We start from the raw sequence: 23,965 nt of genomic DNA on the forward strand, positions 1-23,965 counted from the left end.
CAACGTTGATTCCAGTCTACATCCCAGACAGCTCCCAAAAGTGGGGAGGTTGTTGAAGTGCTTAATGGGCAGTCACAAAAATCCAAGAGAAACCCTAAACGGAGGCTGTTCTTCCAGACACATCCTGGAGAGCCTGAGAGGTCCGGGGTCTTAGACAAAGACCCAAGGGTTTGTTCTGCTCTGGACATGGGTTGTCAATGAACAGACTTTGCTAACAAGTGAGCTGCAGAAAACATTTGTTTATTTTTATTTTATGAACAGTTACATTGTTCAGGTGGCTTCATACAATGTCAAGAGCAACTAAACTCATGAAACATGTCTGTATTTCACTTCCAGGTAGGTGTAACAGGTTACATCTGACAGCAGCTCTGGTTTTGAAGTACTGTCTTTAAAACTTGTTCTCTTCTCAGCATGCCTCATTCTCTCAACGTGCCACTCTCCAGACATCATTTCTCTTTTGCATTTTGCTCTACATGTTAAAACTACAGCATCTAAATAAGACCCAAGGTAGATCAAAAGTGCTTTTGGGTATCAGCACAAAATGGTTAGCAACAGAACTCCTAGTGAAGAACAAACATCATTAACAAAAGGAAACTTTTAAAGAAGGATTTAAATTCTAATATTCGTAACTTCACAGCATCAAAGATATCTTTCTAAAACTCCTTACCAATAGATGATTCACCTCACACAAATACATTCTCAGATAACCTCAACGAACCTGGCTTTGTTTTTTGGCAGTAAAATCCTTGCTGAGCTTTCTCATCACATCCCCATGACCTATCCCTGCCGTCTCCTTCCTGACTATTCTGTAATTCTCCTGCACATACTTGGCAAATGGTCTCACATGGGGCTCAATGGGGGTTCCATCTTTACGAGTTAATGGCAAAAGGACCAGAGAGCCGCGGCACCTGGCACAGATGAAGCGCTCGGTGTCCAGTGATCTGGTGTAGCGGCCGACCCTAAGGAGGAAAGAGACACCACACAGCAAACAAATCAGTCACTGTACGTCCGCATCTTCTCAGAGCTGCTGCCCCTGAGCCCACAGCCAGACTTCTTCTGTGGGATCTCAGCAAGTGGGGCACCAGGCAGTGGCCATGGTCAGGCTGGCTCAAAGCAGAAGAGAATGGAGAAAGAAGACATGGAAAGGAGTAGAGAAGTTTTACTCCTCAAGTCAGATAGCCATGTACTTCCTGATAAAACCACTGAAGACTACGTGGAGGCCATAGTAAAAACGTAATTGGAAAAAGTCTGAGGAGAAGGGTCTTACCTGAATTTGCACCGAGTACACTCATAATGAATCCTGTAGTTAATCTTGTAGTTATGGCAACGGGTGACCTTGGGCAGCTCCGGGTGCACCATATTCAATTTTCGGGCATAATACTTCCATGCATCACCATGAGAATCACGGACGCCATCGAGCAGCCAGGAGGCTGCGTGGCATATCTCATGGACCAAAGTATCCCGGAGTCGGTCTTAGAAGAGGAATGAAATGAAATCATGAGGCTTAAACCGATTCCCTTCTGGTCTGTTACCCAACCACCCCTAGACTCTCCACCCCATCAGACACATAAGCATATGTGGGCAGGCAGGAGTGTTATCGCCCCAGGATTCTGAAGGTGAAATTTCTACTGAATTCAACCCGATTTTATTAATGGCAGAGAGCCTCAGCGGAGCAAGTGTTTTTGGAAAAGCTCCAATGTGCTCTTTTTGTGGGACACTGCTAGAAATACATCCAGCTGAGACCCGGTCGCCGCCCTCCAGGAGCATAAAGTGGGGTTTGGTCAGGAGAAGCTCCGTGGAGAAGCTGGGATCTGAGCTGGGCTCAGATCAATTGACTAGACTGGCAAAATTATCAAGGTCTTTCTAGGTGTGGTAGAGAAGGTGAGCCAAGGTTGGGGTCAGGAAAGCATGTGGTCCATTTTGAAAGCCAGCGTGAAGAAAGCCTGGCTGGAGCACAGGTGGAGTAGTGAGAGACAAGACTGGCCACATGGAGGGGGGCAAAGTACGATGGCCTCGAAAGCCACACTCGAGGCACTGGCAAGCCCAAGGTTTCCTAGCAAGAAACTGCATGGAGCAGGGAGAAAAGTGAGGTGATGAGGGTCCATAGCTAGGCAGAGGCAAAGATAGAGAAGGAATGATGATAATAGGAGAGTCATTATGAACATCCGGTGATTGGCTAGATATAGGGGACCTTGAACCTCAGTTACTGGGAGGATGGAGATGCTGCCGCTGGCAGTGGGGAGCTGCAGAGAGAAAGTTAGGCCCGGTAGAAATATGGACGAACTGGATTCTTGGTGGTGGTGAGACATCCAATAATAATGTCCTCTAAGCAACACACAGTAGGCCTGTCCACCCAGGAGTGACAGGGAAAGCTGTGACACAGGCGGCCAGAGAACACCAGCACCCAAGAGTAACCTCCCAGGCGCCATATCGGACGTAAGTGCAGCAGGGGAGCTGCCCAGCTCCTGCCATCACCTGCAGAATCGCAGACTTTCTGAGAAATCTCAATCTTAGCATAACGCTGCCTCTTCGGGTATCGAGTCTCGCCAGTGGTGCATAAACCAGCAGTTCTCAGCATCTTTTTATTCCAGCCGATGTCAATTTTCTCCGGCATCTGAGAACAAAAAGCAAACAAGAGCGAATCAGAAAGTGGTTCTAAGCAGACCAGAAAATATCAACTCAAGAGTTTTGCAAATCTAACATTCTGGGGAGAATAAAACCTAAGCTGAAGCCCACGTAAAGATGAGACTGTTGCAAGCACGTGAATGCAGGCTCTGTGCTCCCCTGTATGGAGACAAAAGTCAGGGGCAGCCAAGGAGAGGACACTTCTGCTGGGCTAGGAGATGGAGCCCGCGCATGAGAGCCATGAGGCACAACTAAAACTGCAACTCAGAACACTTAAGGTTCCACTCATCAGAGTTATCTGATGTAACACCACTGTCATCAGAAAGGGCACCAAAGGCTGGGGAACCTTTAGAAAGATCTAAGAACATTCCCTGCAGGAAGTTTTGTCACCAGAGTCAATAAACTCTGGAAAACCTCATGACCGCAGGTCTCTCTGCCTCCAAATTCTCTCCGATCCAGTCCACACCACAGGCTACTGACAGAACAACTTCTTTCAGCAGGCACTCCACGTTACATCCCATCCCTGGGCAGTGGTGCCTACTGATTTCAATTTAAGTTCCTCCAACCCGACTCCCAAGGCCCTCCATTAACCAGCCCTACACTAGTTAACATGTACTGCTCACTATGTCATAGGCCCTGTTCTAGGCACTTCAGGGGCATTCACCTATCCAGGCCTAATGGTAATTCTGTGAAGTAGTAGGTGGTAGGGACTAGGGTACTAGGACTGCCCCTATTTTACAGATGAGCGAACAGGGGCTCAGTAACTTGCCTAAGGTCCCACAGCTCTTTCCTAGTATCCTTCAACACGAACCCTCTCTTCCAGATAGTCAAGCTTCAACACTTGCCCTCTCCTCCTCCACTGTTGTTCTCGCCCCTTACCATCCTTCAAGACCCAGAAGAAGTCTCACTCCCTCCAGGCAATCCTATTTCCCAACCGCTCAGGCTCTCAGTGATTTCTCCCTCTGCTGATCACCTGTGGTAGTAACAGTCTGGACCATATACTGTAACCCACAAAACATTCTGTGTCTTTCACGTATGCATGTCTCAACTCCCCTCCCCATCTAAACTGACACTTCTCAAGGGAAGGAAATATACAATTAGTACATCTGCACACCTTCCAGCTCCCAAGAGAGCTGGGCATACAGCAGGTGCTCAGTAAGTGCTTATTTCATCGAGTCTACCTTTTTATCAAAGACAGAGCTGTTACACAGAGCGTAGATTTTCTGAACCAGTTCATCCTTATTTTGCTTGAAATTCTTTCCAGAATACTGCTTTAAGTTCTCAATGCCACGCAAGAAACACCCAGGTATTTTGCACTCAGAATGCCTGCAAAGGTAAATTCAACTGAGTTTTGTAGAGGGAAAGAAATCAGTAGAAGAAATGCATACATACAGGTCATGTCAAGAGAGACTTAGGGAAGACTTGCTGGTCCCTCTTCCTTCCAGCTCCTGCTACAAGGGCATCTCCTATAAGATTCCATTCATAGCCTTTTTCTCGTCACTCCCCGCACACTGTCAGAGACATGAAGCCCATGGTTCCAACCTCAACAGGGGTGATCCCACATCTGGATCTGCAGTCTCCACCTCTTTCCTAAGATCTGCGTTTACAACTGCCCAGTGCAAATTTCCAACTTACTAACCGGAGTATGTCTCCTGCTAAATGTGTTTAATGGTTCAACTTCTGTTATAACAGGCTAAAAACCTCAGAGACTTTTTAAATTCATTTTTCCCTCACCCCACATTCAACTAGGCACAAAGACAGACCACTGTCTCCTTCACATCATCTCTTCCAGCCAGCCCCTCCTTTCCACCCTGCTGTCACCATTCTAGGTCAAGTTCCTGTCCTCCCCTCTATGCCTTGCTACTACAGCATCCCGCTGTGTTCCTCACCTCCAGGTTCTTTTTCTTCTAATCCAACCACACACACACACACACCTCTGCAGATTAATTTTCCTAGGCCATGTTCCAATGATGTCCCTCCCTGGCTTTTCACTGACTGTCTGGCCTAACATTCAAGGCCCAGGTCAACCTGGTTCCAACCTCTGTTTCCAGCTATCATTTCCACTCTGGCCAAACTGGGCAACCTAAATGTTCCCTGGACATGAACCGATTTGTCCATGGCCTAGAATGGCCATACCTCCACCTCTACTGAGACCCACCCTCTGTGGAGCACTTCATCATTTGCTAAGAACTTCCTTTTGCATCATCGTATTTAATCCTCACGACCACCCTCCAAAGAAGCTACTACTATTCTTACCATCTCCACTTTGCACATGACGAAACTTAAGTTCAGAGGTTAAATGACTTACCCAAATTTCACAGACACTGAATCTTTTGACCCAAATCTCACGGTATTTCCATTAGACCACTATTGCTGCCCCATCTTTCAAGGCCTAATTCAGATGCACAAAGAATACTGCCGAGCCCATAAAAAACTCACACATGTAATATCTATTTATTTAAACGGAAACTTTTTTTTTTAAAGAAGATGTTGGGGGTAGGAGTTTATTAATTAATTTATTTTTGGCTGTGTTGGGTCTTCCTTTCTGTGCGAGGGCTTTCTCTAGTTGTGGCGAGTGGGGGCCACTCTTCGTCGCAGTGCACGGGCCTCTCACTGTCGTGGCCTCTCTTGTTGCGGAGCACAGACGCGCAGGCTCAGTAGTTGTGGCTCACGGGCCTGCTGCTCCACGGCATGTGGGATCCTCCCAGACCAGGGCTTGAACCCGTGTCCCCTGCATTAGCAGGCAGATTCTCAACACTGCACCACCAGGGAAGCGCCTAAACTGAAACGTTTTTATCTTGGCTGGAACAATCCACGAGTCCAAAGAGATGAGCCCACAGAGCTGAAAAGATGATAAACCAGTAGCAAACAGAGGGAAGTGTTTCTGACCTGAAACCCTGAGACTGAGATTTTGCCAAGACGCTCATTAACCCTTAAGTCACAAAATAAAACCCTATGAGAGTTGCCCAGGGTGGAGACAGAGGGAAAGTACCAGAGAAGATATAGGCAGCTAAAGTAACGGACTTCTGCCCCACAGTCTGATAAGGGTGGCTAATATTTCTGCCTCCAATTATTTAGTCCTGAAAGCAAATTTGCATCAGAAAAGGTGGCAGATAAAAACCTAAACCATCTGCAGACCTCAGCAGAGAGCGTGATGCCTGCGTGTGTCTATACTCACATCAAGCAGCTTGTGGCTTAGCAAGCCTTCACTTCAGTGGTAATGCTGCTTTACTGCAAACTGAGTATCTCCACATCAGAGGAACCAACAAGACCCCAGACGCATGCATCAGACACCATGACCAGCAAGCAGCCTGCACAGGAACAATGCTGAGCACAACAGGAAGCCTACAGACTGAAACAGGAAGCAGCAAGGCAACAGAGAAGAGCCCAAACAGGCCAGCCTCCTGATATGAGGCAGAGGACAATGACACAAAGGAGCAGCTTCTTCCTTCATTTGTCACACTCTACCCAAGACACATGTCCCTTAGAGGCAAAGCAGCTTAAATATGGATCTAGGAATCCAGAGAACAAGCTTTGCTGCAAAGGGACCCATCTAAGACATGACACGCCGAACCAAAGAGAAATGCAGAAACAGAGAGCCTCTCTGCTCAAGTCCAAGTTTCTCTGTTGCCCCTACGCCTGACACATCATTCTTCTTCTCCCCTTAAGATGCAATTATTGGAGTTCCCTGGTGGTACAGTGGCTAAGAATCCGCCTGCCAATGCAGGGGACACGGGTTCAAGCCCAGGTCCAGGAAGATCCCACAGGCCACGGAGCAACTAAGCCCGTGCGCCACTACTACTGAGCCTGCACTCTAGAGCCCGCGAGCCACAACTACTGAAGCCCGTGTGCCTAGAGCCCGTGGTTCACAGAAAGAGAAGCCACCGCAGTGAGAAGCCCGCGCACGGCAACGAAGAGTAGCCCCCGCCCGCAGCAACTAGAGGAAGGCTGTGCGCAGCAACGAAGACCCAACGCAGCCAAAAATAAATAAATAAATAAATTTCTTAAAAGGAAAACACCATATGTTTAAAAATAGATGCATTTATTGCCCCAAAATACGGGTAAAAAAAGAAACGTACAGTCCTTCAAATATATCCCTTCTTTTGTAAGATAACTCAGATGTAAGTATAAATTACTCCTGAATGCACAGAAAAACAAAGAGAAGTATGCTCACTATATCATATTTTTAAGAGAAAAAGTGAGAAGTTCCTGGAACCTAAGTGAGAAAATCCATTTTTTTTTGCTTCCTTTGAGCATTAACATGTCTGTGGTCTAAATGACCTGTTGTTTTCAGTATCAATATAATATCTAACATATAGCTAAATAAAGATAAAGAGACTATTTATTTCACCTTAACGTTTAAGCTTTAAAAATTTGCAAGAAGGAGCTTCCCTGGTGGCGCAGTGGTTGAGAGTCCACCTGCCGATGCAGGGGACACGGGTTCGTGCCCCGGTCCAGGAAGATCCCACATGCCGCGGAGCGGCTGGGCTTGTGAGCCATGGCCACTGAGTCTGCGCGTCCAGAGCCTGTGCTCCACAACGGGAGAGGCCACAACAGTGAGAGGCCCGTGTACCGCCAAAAAAAAAAAAAAAAGAATAAGGGTCCATCCAGAACACTAGAAAACCCTGGAAGACGATCTTGACTGCCTCCCCCCAATTCCAATGGATGGGAACACATCTGTTCTGCCTTCTCACCATTCCCACTGCCTTTGCTTTTAGTTCAGTGCAAACTGGTGGCCATGAGACTGTATCTGGCCTGAAAAAAAGGATCTTTAGCTACACATCATTGTTTAATCTGAGTGGAAGGACAAAGGAAACCTCAGGGGCCAGAGCTCCTGTGGCGAGGGGAGGGTAAAAAGGCTCCAGTCTGCCCGGAATCGCTGAAATCTGTGCAGAGTACCCACGCCCCGGCTCTGTTGGGGGAGGGGGAGGGAGGGCACCGAGGCTCCTCCCCCCCCCTTCCTCCTCTCCTCCTCCTGCCGCTTCTGCCCTCCCCATTCAGGGAGGTAAAACTTGTGCCGCCCCCCCTCCCCGCCCCAGCAGACTTCTTCATCCCCTTGAAAACCCCCACACGTGACCAGTGGACAGCTTTGCACGTGACAACTATGCAGTCAACTCCTGTGCCGTTGACCGTGAGCAGTACATACATACCCAGGCTCGCATTTTTCAAATTCTGCTGCTCCGGGTTTCTTCTTTAAAGTCCCATGCTTCTTTGCTCTTTTAACAACTGAAAAGAGAGTAGTTTGTTTGTACCCTGAAAACTGGTACCAACCAGCAACTCACAGAAAGGTAATCTCAGGAGGAGCCCTCACAGCCAAGCCCAGAGCAGCACATATACACTCAACGCTTCTCTCGGAAGCGGGCACCCTCCTCCGTTAGTCTGCATGAAAGATTTCACCTACGCGAGTAAGCAGAGTAAGCGGGATAGGATTCTGTCCTAGGCGCTGAGGACTATTATGAGGCTACATGAATATGCCTTTGGAGGTTAGACTGTGGGGGCGACTGAGGCACGTGCAGTACCAGGAATGGTGTGGCATAACTCACGCACTCACTCTGAGGAAAAGGCCCCCATCCTAGGTGGCACCTTCATCCAATGTGCAAGCCAAATCTTTCCCCTTTTGTCTAGCACCCATACTGCCGGTTGCTCTAGCCAGAAATTCACGTATCAGGAGTTAGTGCCCTTCATTCATTTATCTAAAAAACTTATTAAACGTCTAGTACGTGCCAAGTACCAGGCTAGACTCCAGGAGAGACTAAAGGATGAGTGAGAGCCCTCCCATCAAGAGGCTCACCATCAGGACTTCCCTGGCGGTCCAGTGGTTAAGACTCTGTGCTTCCACTGCAGGGGGCACGGGTTCGATCCCTGGTCAGGGAACTAAGATTCGGCATGCCATGTGACGTGGCCAAGAAAAAGAAAAGGCTCACTATCTACTGGGAGGACAGATTCAGAAACGTACTTAACACAGTTGTGTAAGTGCTTTACTAGTGACAGGGCCTAGGAACTTTGGGAACCTGGGAGGGAGGAGCACCTCGGACTTACGGCTTTCTACAGCAAGTGGCAATTGGGCTGGATCCTAAGAAAAATGGGATATCCTCAGGACAAAAAATTGCAGGGAAAAAGCACTGCCAATGGATGGAACGGCAGATACTAAGACACTGGAGCATGAGGACGATACAGGTGTTCCTCGCCCTTCCCCAGAAAGAGCCTTCTCACTGGGATGGCTGCCTCCCTCGGCCACTAGGAAGCTGCTGAAACATAGCGGAGGATTAGTAGACAGGACAAGCAGACTCGACAAGACAGACGTATACGGGGGAAAGGGCACCCACTTGTGGCGCTAGCCTTAGTGGGACAGGCATACTTGGTTTGATTGGCTTACCAGGTGTCACAGGTATGTGTCTGGTTTTATTTTTCCTTTTCCTTGGTTTTGCCACCAAACGTACAGGCTCTTCATCACTTGACAACTTTCCAACTGAAATCTCTAGCTCAGCCTTAGGATCATCACTTGGTGGCTGGCAGACATTTTCCCCAAGATCCTGCTTACCAACATCATAAGATGGTTTGTGTAGGGAGATAGCAAACTCATTCTTCTTTTTCTCATTTGAGGGAGTTTGGTCCTCATCACACGAATCATCTTCTATTAGCACAGGGCCCTCCAAATCATTATGATCATCATCATCATCAGTGATAAGTATTGGAGACTCCTGGGGTGGCTGCTCATCGGTATCAGACACTTCCAGAATCTCATCTGAAATTCAAGAGACACAATGATGTATAAACATACTCCCTCCACCCCCACACCCTCAACTCAAGTTCAGATTATTGAGCACAAATTAAACAAGTCAGGGGCTTCCCTGGTGGCACAGCAGTTGAGAGTCCGCCTGCCAGTGCAGGGGACACGGGTTCGTGCTCCGGTCCAGGAGGATCCCACATGCCGCAGAGCGGCTGGGCCTGTGAGCCACGGCCACTGGGCCTGCGCTCTAGAGCCCGCGAGCCACAACTACTGAGCCCACGTGCCACAACTACTGAAGCCTGAGCGCCTAGAGCCCGTGCTCCACAAGAGAAGCCACCACACTGAGAAGCCCACACGCCACAATGAAGAGTAGCCCCCACTTGCCGCAACTAGAGAAAGCCCACACACAGCAACGAAGACCAAGTGCAGCCAAAAATAAATAAATAAATTTTTAAAAAAATTAAACAAGTCAGGAACTGTGATATAATGAATCCTAGGTAAGAATCAGTTATTTAGACGATTTTACCTCTATTACTTTTTTATTTTACTGAGAACAGTGACAGATAAAATAGCAATCCAAACCCAGAGGCAATTTTCAAATCACATTTCTCTGTAGGTGCTCAGGGGTTCCCACAGGTCCGAAACTTGTATATTTTCACTGGGCCAGAGCAAAATAAGAGAAATCAGAATAATAAAGTGGGTTTGTTTTTCTTTTTCCCCTATCAAGCTAGCTTTCTATAATTTAAAGGACTGTCCTTTATTTTGAGATTATGTCCTGACTAAACTTTTGGTGCTCTTTACCTTATGAAATTATGGTGATAGATGGTAGTTGGAGTTTATTTCCATCATTAGACAAATTAAAAATTGGCAACTCTATGTTAGTCACCAAAATTTCATTTTTTAACTAGTCCATAAGTCTGAAGCTCTCAAAACCACTGATGTGAGAGTAAGGAGTTAAGTTCTGATGCCAGCACTGAAAGGCCTTGGGAACACTGAGACTGTCCCTGCCCTCACTGAGGATCCATCCCTTTATCTGGATACCAGGGGCAACGTGCCTAAGACTCAAGCTCTCTGCAGTCTGCTCAGGGTTCAACTGCTAGGTTTCTATGATTCTGGATGTAAAAAATATAAACCACAGCATGAGCAAGTTGTGAAAATATCTTTATGGTGCAAAACACTCTGTATCCTAAAATTGCAGATTTGGGATAATATATTTTGAGTCTCATCTATGATTTAAATTAATTATCAAAAAATTTCAGATATGCAATAAGGAAAGAGAAAGCAGTGGGTGTTCCTATGGTAAAAAGTCATCCTTCCTAGAAGAGTTAAAGTTTTCCCACCTGCAGCTGAAATTCTAAGCAGTAGGGACACAAATGAACTCATTTACTAAACAGAAACAGACTCATAGACCTGGAAAACAAACTTCTGTTTACCAAAGGGGAAAGGTGCTGGGGGGAGGGATAAATTAGGAGTTTGGGATTAACGTATACACACTACTATATATAAAATAGCTAAACAACAAGAACCTACTGTATAGCACAGGGAACTATATTCAATACCTTGTAATAAACTATAATGGAAAAGAACAGAAGAAAGGAATATATATATATATATATATATGCATGTGTGTATAATTGAATCGCTTTGCTGTGAAACTAACACACCTGAAACTAACACAATATTGTAAATCAACTCTACTTCAATAAAATATAAATAAATAAAAAGTAGGGACACACTGCTTACAATCTGTAAAAAATGACTCTGTACATTGACAAAGGTTTCAAGTGAGGTTGGAAGTATGTGTTTAAGCTCCTTGGGCCTTTTTTCCTGTAAAACTGCCTAAATTCACTACCATAACAAAAGAAATGGCATGTGGAGAACAGTAAAGAAACATACAAAGACAGTCCTGTTGAAGCATTCTTCATCCCACTACTGGGATGGATGCTACCGGTCAGAGCAGCCTTAGTTGAAAGTTCATCCTCAAAAGACGATGGATCTTCTGATTCAAGGAGTTAGCAACTGGTGGCCTATGGTGATAAACTGGCCTCTGGCTTTGTCACTCAGGCCCCTACTCTAAAGCTACCTCCCTCGGGGCTCCCTCTGCATTACAGTAGCTTGTCATGTTATACCCCCTACTCTGCACCTGGACCTCTGTCCTGCTCAGGCAATCCACTCAGAGCTAGAGAGGAGGGAAAAAGGAAATGAGAGGGGACAGGTGGTGAAACAGTAGGAAATGCGGGTTCCAAGCCACCTCTCCTTTCCCTTCTCTGATATCAGTGGTATATCTGAGGTAGTTATCAAATAAGTAGCCAGTATTTTTAAGGGTGCCAGTACTTTAAGTAGGTGCCTGTGTCTCATGCCCTACACCAGGTACTTAGCAAACAGAGATCAATAAAATACTATCCCGGGCTTCCCTGGTGGCGCAGTAGTTGAGAGTCCGCCTGCCGATGCAGGGGACACGGGTTCCTGCCCTGGTCCGGGAAGATCCCACATGCCGCGGAGCGGCTGGGCCCGTGAGCCATGGCCACTGAGCCTGCGCATCCGGAGCCTGTGCTCCGCAACGGGAGAGGCCGCAATAGTGAGAGGCCCGCGTACCGCAAAAAATAATAATAATAAAGAAAGAAAGAAAGAAAAATAAAGAAAAATAAAATACTATCCCAACGGCTTAAGAAGCTCCTAGTCTTCCTATGTCTCACACCCACTGAGCAGGTTCTGAACTGCGAGTAAAACTCCGTGCCTCCCGAAAGGTGATGAGGGCCTCTGACTCCTAAGAGGCAAGGACCTGCTATGGGAAACAGGCTCTAAGAAAAACAGGACTCTCTAGAAAATATAAAGGGGGTAGCAAAAGGCAAAGACAAACAGCTAGACAGAGAAAACAAGCATTCCTCTGAGAAGTCACTGCCAGCTGGCCCATAAGCCTCACACATGAGCCTCCATCAGGCTGGAAAGAATGCGCCCCTGTCTCTTACTCCTCCTTCCTCCTCTCTGTCATCCCCACATACAGGGAAAGAGGAAAAGAGCGGAAGGCAGAGGAGCAGGGCAACCTTCACGCTAATCAGGCTGAGTTCCTGACTTCCCTCTGCTCCCGCGATGTAACGCTGGGTAGCTAAGAACTCTACTGAGGGCGATGCCTGGGGTCTAAGGCAGCAAGAACAGTTGCTGCTATGTTAGGAAATTGACCAGGCGGTGCGGGGAACCCAGCCATATCCACATCCAGCACATAGGAGGAAAAAACAGTGGCACTCACTACGAAATTATTCAGAATAGAACATTTGCTGACTTTCATCCTGAGATGACTGTGCATGGTGAGGCTGCATCTTCTCTAAGTTAGTAGTATACTTGCCTTTGCAATGTATTTCAGCTATCTTAGCTCTCTTTTGCTCACAGAGGTTTTCATCGTCAGAGTCTGAGTTGATCACCACGTAGCTGAGTGATGAGACAGGGAAAAACAAAAGAGAAGCATGAATGCAACATTCTTCTTTTCATGGCATTTTCTACCTTTGTTCCAATGAGCATAATCACTTTGAAATGACTTGTTGGTTTCCCACAGTAACTCTGTTCCCCTTCTCCGGAACTCCTCAATTGTTATTCCTGATTTTCCATCTTTCCTATCTTCATACCAAATCTTCCCATCCGTCTCAATCCTTTCAAAAGGAGGAATGTGTCAAGTACTGAGAGACTGAAGTGGGCTGTCAGACGGTATGTGTTCAAATAGTTTTGGCGCAGGGGAAAATTGATTAAGGAAAGGTTTATTTAATTGCCATTTCTCTTTATCCACGTTGAGATCCCCCTGCCACAGATACAGAGAGGCAGCCTCGGCAGGGAGATTTCTCCTGGGCGCCACTCTTTGCAGCCTGAAGCCAGCACCGCCCTCTCTAATTGATGGATTGCTTTGGCAGGAGTCCAACTCAGCAGTATCCCTATGCCACCCAGGATGCCGGTGGTGAGCACGCCTCTGGGACCGTCGTTCTCAGCTGGCCCAGGTATTTGGGTCAGAGGTTCCAGAAGGCTGAAATTCTCCACCTTTCTGTATTTCCCAGTGTACAATAAGTGTGATATACCTTTATGATGAGACAGAAAACTACTTAAAACACTGCTAGAGGACTTGTCTGTACCAGTTACAGGCACAAATCTATTCATCCATTTCCACCATATTCACCACTTTTTTTTTTTACATCTTTATTGGAGTATAATTGCTCTACAATGGTGTTAGTTTCTGCTTTATAACAAAGTGAATCAGTTATACATATACATATGTTCCCATATCTCTTCCCTCTTGCATCTCCCTCCCTCCCACCCTCCCTATCCCACCCCTCCAGGCGGTCACAAAGCACCAAGCTGATCTCCCTGTGCTATGCGGCTGCTTCCCACTAGCTACCTATTTTACGTGTCCTAGTGTATATATGTCCATGCCTCTCTCTCGCTTTGTCACAGCTTAAGCTGCCAAGTTGATGGGCCTTTGCTCTCCTGTTGACCATTCATTCCATCCTTAAAATTCTCTCTTTTCTTGATCTCTGGGATACTGTTTGGTTTTGGTTCTCTTCTCACCTTTTTTGCCCACTCCTTCTCACTCAATTCTCTTCCTCACTCGTTCCCAGGCTTTATCCACACCCCTTTCATGCCAATCCAATTAATTCCTAAGGATTGGGTAAACATTATCCATCCGCCAGCCCAACTTTGCTTCTAACTTCTCGCTCCACAGTGCCAGCTTCCTACCTGGATATCCTGTGGGGAGGGCCGATTTTTAGTCAGTCTCCACAGGTACAGCCTCACCAACTGTTTTACTGATGGTGTCTATTCGAACCAGTCAGGCAGCCATCCTGACTAATCCCTGTTTGTATCTATTGACTGTAAATGTTTTGAATATCAGCCCTGCCTATAGGCCCCTCAATTTCAGCATACCCAAAACTGAACTCATCACCTCCTCCCCAAATTCACCCTTCCTACAATATCCCATATACAGAAGCCTCCTGGGTCTGGACCAAGATCTGTGGGCACTCCTGGCAGACCCATTGAAATGGATTTTCTTTACATATTTGTTCAACATCCACCTAGTGGAGGAAGGAAGAAACCAATTTTTCTACTTAAAAATTGGATACTTTTAAATTTATTATTAAACAAGGGCTCTATAATGTATAATATTGTAAACCAGAATATTTCTAAGGATCCATGACATACCATTTAAAATGTAAGGGGTGGATCGTAAAGAAGATGGCAGAAGAGTAAGATGTGGAAATCACCTTCCTCCCCACAGATACACCAGAAATACATCTATACGTGGAACAACTCCTACAGAACACCTACTGAACGCTGGCAGAACACCTCAGACCTCCCAAAAGGCAAGAAAGTCCCCACATACCTGGGTAGGGCAAAAGAAAAAATAATAAACAGAGACAAAAGGATAGGGACGGGACTTGCACCAGTGGGAGGGAGCTGTGAAGGAGGAAAGGTTTCCACACACTAGGAAGCCCCTTCGCGGGCGGAGACTGAGGGTGGCGGAGGGGAAAAGCTTCGGAGCCGCGGAGGAGAGCACAGCAACAGGGGTGCGGAGGGCAAAGAGGAGAGATTCCCGCAGAGGATCGGTGCCGAACGGCACTCACCAGCCCAAGAGGCCTGTCTGCTCACCCGCCGTGGTGGGCGGGGCTGGGAGCTGAGGCTTGGGCTTCGGTCGGAGAGCAGGGAGAGGACTGGGGTTGGCAGCGTGAACACAGCCTGCAGGGGGTTAGTGCACCACGGCTAGCCGGGAGGGAGTCCGGGGAAAAGTCTGGACCTGCCGAAGAGGCAAGAGACTTTTTCTTCCCTCTGTTTCCTGGTGCGCGAGGAGAGGGGATTAAGAGCGCTGCTTAAAGGAGCTCCTGAGACGGGGGCGCGAGCCGCGGCTAAAAGCGCGGACCCCAGAGATGGGCATGAGACACTAAGGCTGCTGCCGCCGCCACCAAGAAGCCTGTGTGCGAGCACCGGTCACTATCCACACCCCCGCTGCGGGGAGCTTGTGCAGCCCGCCACTGTCAGGGTCCCGGCATCCAGGGACAACTTCCCCGGGAGAACGCGCGGCGCGCCTCAGGCTGGTACAACTTCACCCCAGCCTGTGCCACCGCAGGCACGCCCCCCACTCCGTACCCCTCCCTTCCCCCGGCCTGAGTGAGCCAGAATCCCCGAAGCAGCTGCTCCTTTAACCCCGAGCGAAGAACAGACGCCCTCCAGCGACCTACACACAGAGGCGGGACCAAATCCAAAGCTGAGCCCCAGGAGCTGTGAGAACAAAGAAGAGAAAGGGAAATCTCTCCCAGCAGCCTCAGAAGCAGCGGATTAAAGTTCCACAATCAACTTGATGTACCCTGCATCTGTGGAATACATGAATAGACAACGAATCATCCCAAATTGAGGAGGTGGACTTTGAGAACAAGATCTATGATTTTTTTCCCCTTTTCCTCTTTTCGTGAGTGTGTATGTGTATGCTTCTGTGTGAAATTTTGTCTGTATAGCTTTGCTTCCACCATTTGTCCTAGGGTTCTATCCATCCGTTTTTTTTGGTTTGTCTTTAAAAAAATTCTTTTTTCTTAATAATTATTTTTTATTTTAATAACTTTATTTTATTTTACCTTACGTTATTTTATTTTACTTTATCTTCTTTCCTTCTTTCTTTCCTTCCTTCCCTCCCTCCCTGCTTTCTTTCTTGCTTTCTTACTTACTTACTTACTACTTTTTCTCACTTTTATTCTGAGCCGAGTGGATGAAACGCTCTTGGTGCTGCAGCCAGGAGTCAGTGCTGTGCCTCTGAGGTGGGAGAGCCACCTTCAGGACACTGGTCCACAAGAGACCTCCCAGCTCCACATTATATCAAATGGTGGAAATCTCCCAGAGATCTCCATCTCAACACCAGCACCCAGCTTCAATCACTGACCAGCAAGCTACAGTGCTGGACACCCTATGCCAAACAACTAGCAAGACAGGAACACAACCCCACCCATTAGCAGAGAGGCTGCCTAAAATCATAAGTCCACAGGCACCCCAAAACACACCACCAGACGTGGACCTGCCCACCAGAAAGACAAGATCCAGCCTCATCCAACAGACACTAGTCCCCTCCACCAGGAAGCCTACACAACCCACTGAACCAACTTTAGCCACTGGGGACAGACACCAAAAACAACGGGAACTACGAACTTGCAGCCTGCAAAAAGGAGACCCCAAACACAGTAAGATAAGCAAAATGAGAAGACAGAAAACCACACAGCAGATGAAGGAGCAAGATAAAAACCCACCAGACCTAACAAATGAAGAGGAAATAGGCAGTCTACCTGAAAAAGAATTCAGAATAATGATAGTAAAGATGATCCAAAATCTTGGAAATAGAATGTACAAAATGTAAGAAACATTTAACAAGGACCTAGAAGAACTAAAGATGAAACAAGCAACCATGAACAACACAATAAATGAAATGAAAAATACTCTAGATGGGATCAATAGCAGAATAACTGAGGCAGAAGAACGGATAAGTGACCTGGAAGATAAAATAGTGGAAATAACTACTGCAGAGCAAAATAAAGAAAAAAGAATGAAAAGAACTGAGGACAGTCTCAGAGACCTCTGGGACAACATTAAACGCACCAACATTCAAATTATAGGGGTTCCAGAAGAAGAAGAGAAAAAGAAAGGGACTGAGAAAATATTTGAGGAGATTATAGTTGAAAACTTCCCTAATATGGGAAAGGAAATAGTTAATCAAGTCCAGGAAGCACAGAGAGTCCCATACAGGATAAATCCAAGGAGAAATACGCCAAGACACATATTAATCAAACTGTCAAAAATTAAACAGAAAGAAAACATACTAAAAGCAGCAAGGGCTAGTGCGAAGCAGCCGCATGGCACAGGGATATCGGCTCAGTGCTTTGTTACCGCCTGGACTTGAGGATATGGGGAGGGGGAAGGGTGAGCTGTGACAAAGCGAGAGAGTAGCACGGACATATGTACACTACCAAACGTAAAATAGCTAGCTAGTGGGAAGAAGCCGCATAGCACGGGGAGATCAACTCGGTGCTTTGTGACCACCTAGAGGGGTGGGTTAGGGAGGGTGGGAGAGAGGGAGACGCAAGAGGGAAGAGATATGGGAACATATATATAACTGATTCACTTTGTTATAAAGCAGAAACTAACACACCATTGTAAAGCAATTATACTCCAATAAAGATGTAAAAAATAAATAAATAAATAAAAATAAAAATAAAATGTAAGGGGCAGTGATGGAAATTCTGCATCTTTGACTGTGGTAATGGTTACACTACCACATACGTTTGTCAAAACTCATCAAACTGTATACCCAAAAAGGGCTAATTTTTCTGTATGTTAAGTCATTCCTCAATAGACCTAACTTTAAAACTATAAATAATAAAACTGATCGTTTCCAATAGATAGCTTTATACAATGCATTATTCAGTTCCGGTATTTCAGCTGACTGCAACTGCTGACTTTAAATCACTTTCACACATTGGTGTCAAGCTTGGTGGCTTGCATGTTGCAAAAATAATCAACAGAGGTAAATCAGAACTAGCTAGAAAAACATTTTCCCACTTGACAGCACTATTTCGCCTTGGGTGGGTGGGTGGGGGACAGGAATGGTCAATTCATATTTCTACAGGAATCCAAGGAGTTGATGTGGAAACCACAGTTATTACAGTTTTATTCCAGGAATTTTTTTTTCTTAGCACTTCCTATAGTTTGGCACCTGGGCAACACCCCTTCATCTAGCAGAGGGCTCCTAAATAGGAAAAGTAGTAGATAATGCTGACAGTTAGGTTAGAGCCGGATCACAGAGGACTTTACCTACTGGGTTTACCAGTTTGATTTCCCTATGATAAGCAACTTGAATAGAGAATTAGTATGATCAAAGCAGTGACTCAGGAGATTAATCTGGAAGTGTGATACAGACTGGATCAGAGAAGGAAGAAATCAGGGTGAGGAGCCCACTTAAAAAGCTCTTGCACGGGAGCTTCCCTGGTGGCACAGTGGTTAAGAATCCGCCTGCCAATGTACGGGACATGGGTTTGAGCCCTGGTCCAGGAAGATCCCACATGCTGTGGAGCAACTAAGCCCGTGCGCCACAACTACTGAGCCTGTGCTCTAGAGCCTGTGAGTCACAACTGTTGAAGCCCGCACACCTAGAGCCCATGCTCCGCAACAAGAGAAGCCACCGCCACGAGAAGCTCGCGCACAGCAACGAAGACCCAAGGCGGCCAAAAATAAATAAATAAAATAAATAAATTTATTAAAAAAAAAAAAAGCTCCGCACAGATACAAGAGTAAAAACTGATAAAGGCCTTATAGTAGAGACTGGAAGTTAAGGGATGGTTCAGAGAGACTTTTTTTTTTTTTTTTTGGCGGTATGCAGGCCTCTCACTGTTGTGGCCTCTCCCGTTGCGGAGCACAGGCTCCGGACGCGCAGGCTCAGTGGCCATGGCTCATGGGCCCAGCCACTGTGCGGCATGTGGGATCCTCCCGGACCGGGGCACAAACCCGCGTCCCCTGCATCGGCAGGCGGACTCTCAACCACTGCGCCACCATGGAAGCCCCCCAGAGAGACATTCTGAAGAAACTGCCCAATTAAATAATGGGCCATGGATAAGAAATATATTTTGAACCCAGTTGTGAGACCAAACACCCATTATGACCCTGAACATAGGATTCACAGAGAAAATGTGATGTTTATTCTTAAGTCATCTTACCAGGAACATTGTTCCTTAAAAAAGTCAAATTTCACTAATTCTCCTACTCACCTGATGTTCCTTTTCTGCAGGTTCATTCCAGATACAACTGACACAGAGAAAGAAACAGGGCATCAGAAAGCATTTGAAGCATAATCAGATCTGGTTACCCATGTCTTTAACTCCCTAAAACCAAAGTCCATAAATTACAGCTGGTCAAAATTTATGGTGGACTCTTACATCTCCCATGAGAGAGAAGAAATAAATGTAAGGAGACCTTGAATGAAAAAAGTAAAGGAAGCAAATTGGAAAAGAAGCACAAAGAACTTCCTCTGCTCCTCATAGTAGGGAAATAAACTTTGCTTTGCCAATCTAGAACCAACCCTAGAGGAGACAAACCTAGGACAGCTTACATCAAATGTCCCAAATCACATTTTAGTCATCTCTACGGAGACATGGCTAAATTATGCTTTAAATTGTAAATTACTGCTTTGAGGGGACTCTACTTACAGTAATCAAGTTCTTCATCACTGCTTGAGTCCACAGTAAGAATGCAACTGCAAAATAAAATACATTCTGTTTTAAAGAAAGGCTACTAACGTCATAAGCAACCAAATGTCAAAAATCTCAAATGGAAAGAACCATCAATCAGAGTTTCTGAAATGCAAAAAGGTTTTAAGGGCTTATGAAATGAAGATCACAATAGGGTAGGAGAAGAAAAATTAGAAGGCACAAGCTGCTCAGTCCGTACTGCACAAAGACCGGACAAGAATGTTAGTTGAGTATCATTAGCTATCAGTGAGAAGCCTGTTTTTTGCCAAGTGGTATATTTCTATTTAAAGATATGAAAGTGAATTCTGAGAAAGGGACCACAGGGGAAAGGACTTGAGGATGCAGAGTTTACAGTTAAAAATCAAAAGGGCAGGGCTTCCCTGGTGGCGCAGTGGTTGAGAATCCGCCTGCCAATGCAGGGGACATGGGTTCGTGCCCCAGTCTGGGAAGATCCCACATGCTGCGGAGTGGCTGGGCCTGTGAGCCATGGCCGCTGAGCCTGCGCGTCCGGAGCCTGTGCTCCACAACGGGAGAGGCCACAACAGTGAGAGGCCCACGTACTGCAAAAAAAAAAAAAAAAAAAAAAAAAAGAACATGTACGATGCAACCACATTTTTGTACTTACGTATATGTATACAGAAATTAAATAAAATTGTCCTAAAAATGAAAGAAAAAGTCCTAGTAGTGAAATTACTGGGCCAAAGGACATGGGCATTTAAAATTTTGACATTGCCAGATTGCCCTCCAAAAAAGGTTGCACCAATTTATAGTCCCACCATGACTGTATGAAATTTCCCTACAAATTTGCCAACACTGGGTATTATCAAAAAATTTTTTTTAATCTTTGCCAATCTGATATATGAAAAATGGTATCTCACTCATTTAAAATTCTTTCATTTAAGTAAAATAAAATTAAAAGTTGAATAAATTTTAATGTCTGTGGGCCATTTGTATTTTTTTCCCTGAGAACTACCTTCTAAAACTTTTGCTCATTTTCTGTTTGTTCACCTTCTTAAATTGTTGCTTTTATTTATTTATCTTTTGGCTACACCACGTGGTTTGTGGGATCTCAGTTCCCCGATCAGGGATTGAACCCCAGCCATGGCAGTGAAAGCCCGGAATCCTAACCACTAGGCCACCTGGGAACTCCATAATTGTTCCTTTTAAAAGTTCTTTGTAGATTAAGGAAGATAGCCTTTTATCATAAGTAATAAAAATATTTTTCCAGTTTGTTGTCATTTTTATGCTTTTGTTAGATATCAAATTTAGAAAGACCTTCCCCACTCCAAAATTACTGGAAACAAAATCCAGCTATATTTTCTAACATTTTTAATGGTTTCATTTTTTATTTTTAAATATTTTATCCAAGTGTAATTTATTTTGGTATAAGGAGTGATGAGGTAAGAATCCAATTCTTATTGTTTTCCAAATGGTCAACCAATTATCTTCGAATTATTTGTCAATGAATCCATCTTTTCCCCAGTGATTTGAAATGTCATTTTTTTCATCATGAACTAAATTTTCATATGTATTTGGGTCTATTTCCAGACTCTCTAGTCTATGGTCTCTACTTTCTCCCATACCAGACACTTATCTGTATGCTTATCTTACCTGTGAAGGAGGAAAACAGAGCAGTGTTCTGGGAGAATGAAGACTTAGAGGAGATGAGGCAACTATCCTAAAATACCTATCCCAGAGAAGAAAAATACTTCACCTGCATACCTCAAGAGGGCAGCACTGCGAACACTGGGAGTAACAAAAGGACAGATTTGAAGTTCACCAGAATGAAGAACTTTCTAGAAATTACACATATTCAACACTGCATTGTGTTGCTTCATGAAGTTGTACACTCCTGGCCACTAAAAGAGCTGTTATACAGAGGATTCATGCATTGGATAGAGCTGGACTCCCATGATTCTAAGCTCTCTTTTCACAATTCTCATTTTATGACTAACCAAATTATACACTCTGTAGACTCTAAGTGACATAAACATATACTTTTTGAGAAAGTCGTTTTGCCAACAGAGTAAGACTAAACTAAGAGAAAAGAGAATTTTTCAAATCTCACCAATCATCATCCTGGTTCTTCCAACGCCCATCCTCTGCTTTGGACATGTCCGCGTCTGTAGTCAGGACAAGGATATACGTTTGAAAGGAAACCAGAACCAGTTAGATGTTTCTACGTTCTGCATTTACCTTTGAGCAGCTTCTTCACCCCAACTTAAAGCCAAAACTTTGCTCTATGAAATGAGAAGTATTTAAATTTGTTTATTGCTGACCTTTCTCCCACCTTGCCCCACCAAGGTTCTTCGTTGATCCATTAGAAAGCCCAAAGCCCATAGCGGCCCCTGATGTTAAGCCGCCTCAACCACCACCTGTTATAGAGATGTGCAGGGAGGACAATCGTTCATTTATCAGCCCCCAGATCAATTTTCTCCCCACTGTAAGGCTTTTAGCATGTACTACTCTGTCCCCGGCCCAATGCTCTTCTGACCCTAAATGTATTCCCACCACCCCCTACATCACCACCGGCGCTCCCCTCTCCCCACATCTTCATTCCCCCTACTTCCGCCTCATGCCCCAAGGAAGTCTTCCATCAGGCTTTCACACGCTCCCACCCCCCACACCCCGCCACCCCCGTACCCTCCACCACCTCCCTACTCCTGCTCATAGCCAGGCTTACACAGACCAGGCCACACCCTGACACACACCTCAATCCAACTCACACTCTCCCCATCCCCCTACTCGCACGGGGAATCAGGTCACCTTCCCCCCACGCCTCCACCAACTTCCAACTTCCGCCCCAACGGGGCCTCAAACTCTCCTCCTCACTCCGCCTCACCACCCCTCCGCTCCACCTCCTCTCTAAGCCCCCTCCACCTCTCCACCTCTTCCCTGCCCCCAACCCCCCGCCCCCCACCAGCTTTGCACCAATCAAGCCTAGACCCCTCCCCCCTCTTGCTCAGACCTCAGACACCTCCACTCACCCCCCCCACACACACACCCCTCCATCCCCTTGCTCCCGTCTCCTCTCCCCAGGAGGTCTTACACCAACAGGCCTAGGCCCTTCCCCCACTCCGGCCTGGAGCCAGTTTTGCACCATTAGGCCTAGGCCCCTCCCCCATCTCAGCACCCCCAGCCAGCCTTGCACCAATCAAGTCTCGACTCCTCTACTCCTCCCCCCACTCTCGCCTTCTCTCCCCAGGAGGTCTTACACCAACAGGCCTGGACCCCTCCCCCCTCCTGGCAGCTTTGCACCATCGGTCCTAGACCCATCCCCCCATCTCACCTCCCAGCGCCCCCAGCCGGCCTTGCACCAATTGGGCCTTGACTCCTCCGCTCCCCGCTCCCACGCCCGTCTTTTGCCCCTAGCTGATCAGGCATCGACCGCCCCCATGCACACCCCTACCCATCCTCCACCTGCCCCTACTTCCACACATGACTCCAACCTCTATCAGCCTGCTGGCCTTCCACCACTCAGGCCTAGAGTCCCCCCTACAACTGTACGCCACCTCCCAGGCCTCTACTCCCTAATGCACCAACTGGTTACCTCTGCCCCCCATCCCCCGGAGTTAATATCACTAACACACACAAAAAAATTCCTTCTTCCAAAAGCTTAAAGTGAAAACGGGCAAAATATTTTGCCAAAATCTCAGTCTCAAGGCTCACGGACAGTGTCCAGGGCTTATAGTGGTCCTGACTTTAAGTCAGCTCAACTAGGACGAGCGTGAAGATTGTTTCTGCTTCGGTACTCTCCCTTCACCTACCTGCTTCTGCTACCTCTGGCCCAATCGAATCGCCGCCGCTCTCCTCTGGGAGTGGAAGGTGTGCAACGCCCGGAGCAACTGTGAAACACGCTGCTTTTATAGCGCCCAGGCTCAGCGGGAGATAGGAACTGACGTATTCCCGCCCTCCCTGTACCCACCTATCACAGTGCGGTAAACCAGGCAATTTTCGCGGTTATGAACTCAAACTTGGCGCCCATTTATAGTGCTTCCGGAATCAAGCTTATCACTTCCACGAGGTATCCCTAATTTTACCGGAATGTACCATTTCACGCACAGGGTACAAGCCCATTTTTGTAGTTTGGCAATCCCTAAATTAATTTTTGGGGCGACAGGGAAAAACCGAGTCGAATCCTCCCGAACAAAGTTTCATCCTTGTGAGAACTTGGATAAGCGAGCCCCATTCCTTGCTTGAACTGCCCAACTAAGTCCATTAGCCCCCCTCCAAACAAAGCGGAGGCGCGGGGAGGCGCGGGGAGGCGCGGGGAGGCGCGGGGAGGCGCGGGGAGGCGCGGGGAGGCGCGGGGAGGCGCGGGGAGGCGCGGGGAGGCGCGGGGAGGCGCGGGGAGGCG

The 23,965-nt window shown here is 46.6% G+C and overlaps 1 protein-coding gene across 2 annotated transcripts; it reads right to left on the reverse strand.

Annotated features, from left to right (window-relative positions):
* Positions 1-224: 224 nt before the first annotated feature.
* Positions 225-22,112, reverse strand: GCNA (germ cell nuclear acidic peptidase). 2 transcript variants are annotated; one of them, XM_060138382.1, is made up of 10 exons: positions 21,677-22,112; positions 19,567-19,613; positions 19,129-19,165; positions 12,699-12,781; positions 9,002-9,370; positions 7,776-7,851; positions 3,807-3,951; positions 2,476-2,614; positions 1,268-1,472; positions 225-491 (listed from the first exon to the last, which is right to left on the reverse strand). In XM_060138382.1, exons 1-10 carry the CDS (start codon positions 21,721-21,723, stop codon positions 470-472), a joined length of 1,170 nt encoding a protein of 389 aa, XP_059994365.1. In that variant the 5' UTR covers positions 21,724-22,112; the 3' UTR covers positions 225-469. The 2 variants fall into 2 exon arrangements, with proteins under 2 accessions (XP_059994365.1, XP_059994364.1); XM_060138381.1 differs by having other exon boundaries at positions 225-959; positions 21,677-22,110.
* Positions 22,113-23,965: the final 1,853 nt, after the last annotated feature.

This window comes from Lagenorhynchus albirostris, chromosome X (assembly GCF_949774975.1).
Source record: "Lagenorhynchus albirostris chromosome X, mLagAlb1.1, whole genome shotgun sequence".
NCBI lineage: Eukaryota > Metazoa > Chordata > Mammalia > Artiodactyla > Delphinidae > Lagenorhynchus > Lagenorhynchus albirostris.

What these genes read in the sequence shown, in the direction of transcription:
- GCNA (XM_060138381.1), bottom strand. Translation starts at nt 21,723, where the DNA reads ATGTCCAAAGCAGAGGATGGGCGTTGGAAGAACCAGGATGATGATTG. An exon ending in ACACATACCTGTGACACCTG is followed by an intron (nt 7,852 to 9,001) that starts GTAAGCCAATCA and finishes CTCTCTTTTCAG; the next exon opens with TTGTTAAAAGAGCAAAGAAG. An exon ending in GAAAGTCTGCGATTCTGCAG is followed by an intron (nt 1,473 to 2,475) that starts GTGATGGCAGGA and finishes TCCTCTTCTAAG; the next exon opens with ACCGACTCCGGGATACTTTG.